The 9413-nt window shown below is 43.9% G+C and overlaps 1 protein-coding gene across 1 annotated transcript; it reads right to left on the reverse strand.

The window, feature by feature from the left end:
• Positions 1 to 3192: 3192 nt before the first annotated feature.
• On the reverse strand, positions 3193 to 9104 carry brap (BRCA1 associated protein). The gene is made up of 13 exons (XM_019856382.1): positions 8740 to 9104; positions 8043 to 8204; positions 7348 to 7519; positions 6896 to 7085; positions 6224 to 6337; positions 5988 to 6136; positions 5832 to 5907; positions 5606 to 5744; positions 4913 to 5022; positions 4736 to 4825; positions 4532 to 4635; positions 3918 to 4057; positions 3193 to 3755 (listed from the first exon to the last, which is right to left on the reverse strand). Exons 1-13 carry the CDS (start codon positions 8816 to 8818, stop codon positions 3511 to 3513), a joined length of 1770 nt encoding a protein of 589 aa, XP_019711941.1. The 5' UTR covers positions 8819 to 9104; the 3' UTR covers positions 3193 to 3510.
• Between the last annotated feature and the right edge of the window lie 309 nt (positions 9105 to 9413).

A 9413-nucleotide genomic window follows, 5' to 3' on the forward strand; every position in this document is an offset into this window, starting at 1 on the left:
TTGTCCAATCAAATTCCAGCATTTACTTGTTGTCATGTCGATGTAATCTGGCCAATCTTGCAACGTTTCTAACAACACTGGCGCCTTCAGATATAAGTGTCATGACTTTTTCTTTTTCTTAATATTCAACTCAGTTCACAACAAGCAGCAGTTTGACATATAAGTCTAATAGTGTAACGCTAACATCATGGGGAACAACATAGGCAGGCTAACCAAACTAGCATTGATGGCGTCATTAACCCTTTAAGCAAACGGATATTTGAGTACAAAATGGTGGAGCAACACCTATAGACGAACTAAAACATATGCGCCAATACTCCTGGGCATATATTCTTTATCGTCTGCATAGAATGACTAACGTTACTGTGGCTTCTAGAGTCACATGAGTAAACCTGTTTATGCCTGCACGATACCACACTATACTGCCCCCCTGTGGCCAGATCGCACACACCAGATGGAACCAAACCGTCGCAATGATGTTCTAGTATGCGGGGAAGGCTAGAACAGATCGATAGCATTTCCACTCATTTCAGCGGGACTGTTTCGCTAACCAATCAGATTTCAATTCGTCCTCACAGGGGCCGAAGCGCTGACCCTCGATGACATCAGCACTTCGCCCTCCTCTGATTGGTTGCTTTGTGAGAGCTTGTCCCAGCCGAGGACAATCTGCCACACATGAGAATATGTTTGATCATCAGTTTCTCTGGTAAGTAGGCGGATTCGATTTGTTTTGGGCATCTTTCTGAATACATATCGATCGCGACGTGCTTCACACGGCATACATACGGAAACATTTTTTTTTGCGTTTTTATATGTTACCGAGCTCCGCCGTTTATGAGAGATGTAAATGTGAAGCTGGAGAGCATTTGCATGCGCGCCACGAAAAGTTGTAAAAGTGCCAAAAGAGGACACGCCTCATGCAGTAATGCAGTTCATCTCAAAGCAACATCTGTGCAAGTTATTTATTACCTTTGCAGACAAACATTTGCATAGTTGTGAAATCAAAAGTACATTTTTATGGCCGTATCAAAAGCTAAATTGATCTACCGGAAACTGAGCCCTATTTTAAGGTTCCCCATTAAACTTGACATTCAACTAAGACATTTTAATGTCATTATGTGATGCGGTAGTAGTAAAGTGTTATATTCTTGGACAAAAGTATTTTCACAGTAAACTGTGGAAATGAGAGCATATAATAATTTAAAGCCCCCTTTTACATTTGAATGGTATTAATAAACTCTCAAAGTTGAACAACAAAGAGTCTTTGAAATTCAACAACTTTGACATTTTGGCTGGCACAATTAGTCTCTTATGAAAACAAATTTTCAACTTCATTAAGCTCATTTTTTAAACTGCAAAGGAGACATTTAGTGGCAATTTTAAACTCCTATCGTTACTTAATTCTAAAGTTGACGACAATGACATTTGTAGAAGCATCATTAAATTCTCTAGATTACAGATTTTTAAGGTCCTCCACTGAAGTCATCTCAGTTACTGTTTTTGGTGTTAAATGAAATCCAACTACTTGGACATATGAGATTGTTCAATGGCATTTTAAACTGTCAACTGGCATTTGGAATTCCATCATCACGATGTCCAAATTTACCCACATTACAAAATTCTGCTCCTAAAAATATTCAGAAAGTTAGGAACTAAACCTAAGTACTTTGGCATTTTAATGGCACAAATAAACGGTCTTTTTATGAAATTATTACTTCGATTATTACATTTTAGGGGAAGATTAGACTTGTTTCTTTTCCCTATGAGGAAAAATTGAATGCACTGCAAATTTCCTGTTTGTTTGTTTTTTTTTGTGGTGTCCGGTGTTTACAAAACATGGACCTGTCATCCATCCGTGCGCGGAGGCTGGACGAGTTTCGGGTTTGTTTGAACAGCAACCACTTGAGCCTGCAAAACACGATGAGGGGCGTCAAGACCTCGCAATTTGTCTTCCAAACCAAAGAGTCCCAACTTGTCTTTTCACTTCAAATCCGCGGCCCATTTCGTCCTGCCTGAAAAGGCCGCCATTTTCCTTCCTGCTTTGTTTGAAAGGCGGCAACCCAAAATGGGCGTTGACGTCAACAGGAAACAAAACAGTAGATGCTGATGTCATCCGATTTTGGCGGTACGTTGACTTGTGTGCAGAAACTTGTGCTCTTCCGTCATGCTTTTGGAGAACAGTCAAATAGAAAATGAGAATACTCACAGGGAGCTGCTGTAGATCACGAGTGACAGCCAGAAGTTCACACACGAGCTAAGGGGGGCAAACTTGACTCCGGCTCCTCACGTCACTCACTATATGGAATTGTATAATATGTAACATAGTAACGGTGCAACCATTATCCAACAATTAATCCGTCCATCCATTTTCTTTGCGGGAACAATTAATACATTTTAGAAAATATATATATAATTTTGCAAAATCAAGCAATCGTGTCGATACCTTTTTTAAATTAAGAATTGTCCAAATCTTCAGAATTTCAGCTTCTCAACAGTATACATTCTCTTATTTCTGTAGTCCTCCATGACATGATTATCCTGTGGGTTTATTTTTCGAAAACATTTGCTTTGACCATAATTTCCGCATTATAAGGCGCTTCGGAGTATAAGGCGCACCTCCAATGAATGGCCTATTTTAAAACAGTTGAGGCGCATCGAAGCAACAATAGTGGCTGCGGTTGCGTGATGCATCCACTAGATGGAGCTATGCTAAAGGGAATACAATAGAATACAGTCCAAGAAATCTGAATATTGATAAGGCGCATCGGATTATGAAGCGCGCAGTCGGCTTTTGAGAAAATTGAATGCTTATAGGTGCGCCTCATAGTGCGGAAAATACGGTACTTTGGAAAACCTGATCATCATTTTTGCCTATTTTCAGTCTGCCGAATAACTTGAGGTTCCCGATGCAGGGTGCGCTCGCTTGTTGTTTAAGCAGCATAATGAAGCCTTGAGCATCCATTCGCCCCCTGCTGGTTGGCTGACAACTGCTTGAGGAAGCCAGTGATTAAATATGGAGCAAAGGGTGCATTTGAACAGTAAATATCACCGAAGATCAGGTCAATTTCGTCACTGAGGCCAATTTTGTGCTCACAAACAAAATTCGATTCATTGTGCAGCCCTAGTAGAAAAGGCACACAAGGCAGTTATTTTGACTTTCGGCTTGTCCCAGTGGACAGTAATTACGCTGAATTAATTGACATTGTCTTTTTATTCAGTTCGAATATGTTGTTACACAATACAGTGCTAGTTGTCTTGACTCACAACATGTCGCAAAAATGTTGTGGTGTCTTTTTGCGGGGTGCTTGAACGGATTCATGTCATTTCAAAGGGCAGCGTGGCTTTGCCGTGTGAAAGCAGTCGAGACAGCATCGCTGCGTGAAAGGCACGGACGAGGAAAAGCAGGATCCTGTGTCTCTGCGTCAAAGAGGCAAAATCCTCATAAATAGATTTAAAACAGATGTATTTACATGCTTGATGCTACAGCGTTTCAAAAGTCTTCAAACGGTTCTACTTCCTCTTCCTGCCACGGCCCCTCCTTCCTCTGATGGCGGCGGCGGCGGCTAGGTCCACGGGACCGCCGCTGTTGTCGTCATCGTCGGCCGCCGGTCCCGCCGCGATGTTGATTTGGCCTTCCTGGATTTCGTTGCGCGCCTCGTCGGGAAGATGCTGGATGTGCTGCTGCGTCTCCAGATAGAACATGACGTCACGCAGCTGTTCCTGAAGCTCCCCCATGGCCTGGTCCTTCTGCTCGCCTGAACACGACGCCGAAACAACTTCAACAACACGACCGCGTTTGCATAGAATGGATCGACAGTTGATCGCTTCGATATATTGATCTCTTCGTTATTGTTGTCTAGGAATTCAACTACTTTGACGTGCGATCGTGAGTGAGGGTGTGTGTGTGACGTCGTCACCGCTCTCTTTGGCTTTGCGCTCCTCGTCGGCTAGTCGGGTCTGAAGCTGAGTCTGATTGGCCCGCAGGCATTTGTTCATCTCCTGCTCCTCCTTCAGCTCCTGGCTGAGTTTCATCACACGCCCGCTCAGCTGCGTGCACCTACACGACAAGCATAGTTCAAAATCATCATCATCATCATCATCGTGCTTTTCTTTGGCCCGTCTTTGCCAACATGCAAATCAAAGCGTGAGCGGCACGTGGTGCCAGCACGCCTTAGCTGGTTAGACGGCGACTACCGGGAAGTCGTTAGCGACCAGGAAGTGTCGGAAGCGGCCTCGTGGGGTCTAAAATGAACACGACAATTATGTAACCGTGCAATCACAAAAGAGGACCGGCCAAACATGATTTTGACATTATGAAAGAAATCCTAAGACATCTTTGTTGTTCTCCATCACCCTCTGCTGGACTGGAGGCAAACAGCACTGAGGAATGATGCGTGAAACCGCGTGACTGATTTCTCACCACAAATTCCGATGAAAGCGCAAATCCACTTTTTTTGACAATTATGAACGACCTTTACACGAAAAATGTGACATTTATGGGCAGGGTGCTTTGGTGGAGGTCAGACCTTACTTTTTCTCCGTGCTTTGCTTGTCTTTGCTGATTTCTCCCAGTCGGCGTTCCAGGTTGTCGCAGCGCTCCAGAGTCTCCTTGAACTTTGCCTTCATGTTATTGATCTGTCTCTCACACACACAAACACGCGCCCATTAATGCCTGGACAAAAAAAACAACACACAAATCCAAACATATTTGAACAGGGGAGTGACCGCCAATCACCTCCTGTGCAGTCTCCTTCTCCAGATGAACAATCTTGTTCTCCCAGTAGACTCGCTGCGATTCCAGTTGGCTGGTCAGCAGGTACGAGTACTGCGAGAAAAGGACAGCGTGGCGCGCGGCGCCCATCTTTTTCCGTGTACAGCGTCAATGGCGGAAAGAGGAGCGGCCTTACGGTACCTCCAGCTGCAGGGCGTCGATTTTCTCGGCCTGGCAGGTGTCCCCTTCACACTCGTACTGAACCATCTTGCCGTCCGTCTTGCTCGCCACAAGCCGGTGGACGTAATTGTCTGACGGGAGGCGCGTTACCAACATGCGAGCATTAAAGGTGCGCTCCACAGCTAGCAGGGAGCAGATCTGGGTGCGCTATGGTCAGTAAGTATTGTGTCATAAAGTAAACTACAATTCTCAAAGGACCGTTGGATCGTCCTGTTTATGTAAGGCCGAACTGTAATACCAAATAAATACATTTAAAAGAAACCCGAAAGTTAATGGACATTTTCATTATAGTTACAGCTAAATTTTACAAAACCAAGATGTATTTTCAGTTAGTTTTGGTTTTCTACATTTTTGTTTTCGTAACATTTTTTGTTCTTTGGCTTTCCACTCTGCATTGTTTTGGTGTTTTATTGTGTTTACGGTTTGTGTGTTTTTGATTGATTATTTTAACTGTTTTTTTTTTTTATTGCAGATTTTTACTAGATGTACAGCATCTTGCATGCAGCGATGGTTGTCTTTGAAGTGCTCAATACATTTAAAAAAGTCGAATTTGAATGTGATTGACCACAACACCCGCTGAGTGTTTTTAATATTTAAAATTCATTTGAGGTAGAAGGGACGTGAGTTAAGGTGTCACTGAACATGTGTCGGTACCTCCGGCGTAGTCCCAGACGCGGTGGTTGGTGAGCTGCATGGCGTAAGTGTGCTGCGTCTCTTCAAAGTGCCTGTAGGCGTGACGGCTGACGTAGCGACCGCACCCGATGTGGCCGCAGATCAGGCAGATCCAAAGGTTCTGGCGGGGTGAGGCAAGGCCAACGGGTCAAAGGTTAACAAAAGGCGCTGCAAGGAGCAAGAGGCGAAGACGAATCGTCGGCCTGACCTCCTGGACACCGCACTCAAAGCATTTGTTTTCTTCCACCGGCTCGGGGGTTTGACAGTAGCGACACACCGGACACCTGCGCGCAAAGAATTGTGAACCGGCGCAGCAACATGAGTGACAGTGAGCCATATTTAAAGCGAATGTTTGGCCTCTTACGATGCATCCTCCCATCGTTGCAGACACTGACTGTGGAAGCTGTGGTTACACAGGGTGGTGAGGATGCCGTTGACCGACTCGTCCATGCGCTCCAGACACACGGTGCATTTGGGAAGTTCCGTCAGCTCCATCACGGGCAAACTGGCACCCTGGAGAAAGCACAAGAAGAAGATGGCGGAGCCGTCGTGTGAGCGGACATGATTCGAAGTGACGCTTCCACGCCACCCGCCACTCACCTCCTCTGACTTGATGACCTCGGCGCGCTCCACGTAGACCAGCTGACACACTGCCTCCTCAATGGAGTTGAACTGGCGGCCATTACACGTCGTGTAGAAGCTGTCAGCATCCGCCTGAGGCAGGGTTAGAACCGTTTGGGATTTTTTATTGTAGTTGGTTTTTCATTTCGTCTGACTTTTAATTTTTTAAAATTCAGTTGATTTAAATTTCTTTTTAGAGCGGATTTTTAAGTTTTGCTTCGTTTTTGTTTCCTTTTTTTTTAGTTTTAGATTTTTATTTTTTATTTTTATCCGAGTATTTGCCGAGTGCATGCTAAAACAAACAAACAAAAAACAGCTCACTCGGTATTGGATAATCACGAAAAGTGAAATACAATTGCCAAAAAACTGTATGACCTTCTTTTTTACAGCCATAATAGTAAAATAAATACATTTAAAATGAACCTTAAAAATGTACATATGGAAAGCTTGTCGAAGAATAAACCAAAGGACATTTTCACTATAATTTGTTAGTTTTATAAAAGTAAAATGTAATTATAGTTAAAAAAAAAAGCGCTGATTTAATTTCTTTTTAAAAATTATTTTAGCTTCAGTTATTTCATTAGTTATAACAACCTTGGCCAAAACACACCCACACACACAAAGCCCATGCATCGGGGTAACTGCAGCGACCTGCGTGTTGAACTTGATGAGCACCATGTACTGGTTAGGGGTGGAGTCTCGGATGATCTTCATGTGCTCCATGACGTCATTGAATGGCGCCATCAGCTTCATCAGGTCGTGGCTGGTCATGGTGGCGGGAACCGTCAGGATGCACACCATCGCGCTGCGCTCGACCTCCTCCGTCAGAGATGTCATCTTGCTGCAGGGGTCGGGAGGGAGAGGAACAGGGGAAGGACGAAGGAAGAGTGGAAGGAGGATAAGAGGAAGAGGAAAAAAGGGAGGTGGTGATGGTAGAAAAAAAATGCAAGATTGAGGAGTGACACATGAACAGAATGAGAAGAGGAAGAAAAGAGAAGACAAAAAGGACAATGAGGCAAAGGGGACAAAGTAGCAACAGAAGAAATAGTCAGTGATTGTGATGCTAGCATTGTCCAACATGACGTTGTGTGTGCGGTCGCAACTTGGTCTTGTAGAGGTGCATGATCCCGTGCACGACCTCCACTGACGGGTTGCCGCTGAAGAAGGAGATTTGCTGGGGCAGCTGCTTGGAGGGGGAGTCCGGAGCCGCTGCAGCATCCGCCCGCTTGAACTCCGCGCGACCACCTGGATCGTCTTGGCCGCCGCTGTCTTGGTCTATACATGCAAAAATTCCACAAGCTGACAGAAGCCACATGCTACTTCCTGCCTCACTGTTTCAACGTTTGAATCAAAGCTTGCTGTTGGCCAGTGTAATGATGTGAGTGCAACACCTCTTTTTGAGGGTGTTTATCCCTACCTAAGTACATTTTGGGGGGGGGGGGGACATTTTTAACAAAATTAAAAATTCTTTTTCACAGCAATTATAAGGCGTGTCCATTAAACATGAATTTTTGTTACCTGCAGCGAAAACAGATAAACATCACAAAACAATGGAGATAAATATAGCGGAACTGAACAAAAACTAACAAACACAGTACATTTGTATGTTGTGTTCCTCATGGGTGGCATCAGGAACTGGAGTCAGCCAGGTTGGCTGGTGATTCTCAGTGTTTTGCATCATGTACTTTGACTGCGTTCAATTAGCAGCTTTCCTTGCCCACAAGCCAGGGTATCAACATGAAGCAAGCTCCAGAAACAGAGAAACAAAATTTAAAAAAAAGGTGTCGCGCCTTGTTACCTGGGCTGGGTTCAAAGGTCTCGATGACCATGTCTCCCATGGATCTGCTGCCCATGTGCTGATGCAACACGGCGCTCCTCTCCAGCTCCGATTTGCCACTCAGGGCCAGACGAGCCAGGCCCAAAGATTTATCCTGAAGCTGCTCCTCCGACATGTCGCCCACTGAGTGCACAAGCAACACGTGTCAAATGACCAGAATAGAAAAGGGTGGGCAGGAAAAGTGAACGTTAGCAGCTGATACAGATGTGTGCAAACTTTTGGGCTTCAGTATTAGTTTTCAAAAAGAATAGGTGAGAACTGTTTCACATGCGTGGTAACAACAACAAAATAGAATCAACAATATTTCATTTTAATAAACCAATTCATTTTCAAGTCTCAATATTTTACTCATGACTTATAGAATACAGTGAATAAGAGATTGGCTTTTAGATAAATTACAATTTTTTTAATAAAACCAAAACATTAAGTGGATATGGAAAATAGTTAATTTGACTTTTATTCTACCAGTCACTCCATTTAGTGTCAAGTATTTGTACCACTCTTTACATATATATATCATGAGTGCGAACAAAGTAAATAATGAACGAAAAGGCAAATAAATGTGATGTGTTGCGACTGTTGTCAGCGGCAGCTTGCTAGCTCGTTAGCCGGCCGGCGGCTAACAACAACAACGTTCGGCGTCACCATGCGTACTCACCGGCCGAGTAGCAAAAGCCTTGCGGGGCTGGAGACTGGTCGGCTATTTCCAAGCGGATGACCACCAGAGACACGCTCATGTGTTTGGCCCTCGGAAAGACACACGCAGATAAAAGCAAAGCAAAACAAGGCAAGTGGGGGACAGCTAGCTTCGCATGTTAGCTGCCTAATTAGCCTTCAAAACTCCAGTCGGCGCACATTGACGTCAGGCCCATAAAAGTAAGACTCGTAGACTCTCGAGCGCAAATATATAAAGTAAATACACGTCTACATATTTCATAGCCGTGACTGTCATAACTTCAGGAAGCTTCTGAAGCTCTTTAACTCCTACTACTACTTCTTCTTCTCAATGGCTGACTGCTCATACAAGGCGCTTAGACGCTATCGCCACCTAACTCCTCGAACGTGTATGGCAGTACAGTTTTGCTGGGGCCCCCTTTTTTTAAAGGAAGTTTCTCACGTTTTTTTTAAACCACAAATTCAATGTAAAAAGAAAACATTTTTAAACGATCAAATTTTGATTTTTTTTTTTTACCATTGAAAGATTCAATGTCAAAAAATTCAACGCCTTAAATGCAGAATCAGTCAAATGGCCCGTAAATACAAGATCTATTCGTTCAACTGACGCTTAAATTTTAACTTGAGCTGTTTAACCTAAAATAAAATTATCGTTTT

This window comes from Hippocampus comes, unplaced genomic scaffold (genome assembly GCF_001891065.2).
Source record: "Hippocampus comes isolate QL1 unplaced genomic scaffold, H_comes_QL1_v1.1 scaffold213, whole genome shotgun sequence".
Classification (NCBI taxonomy): domain Eukaryota; kingdom Metazoa; phylum Chordata; class Actinopteri; order Syngnathiformes; family Syngnathidae; genus Hippocampus; species Hippocampus comes.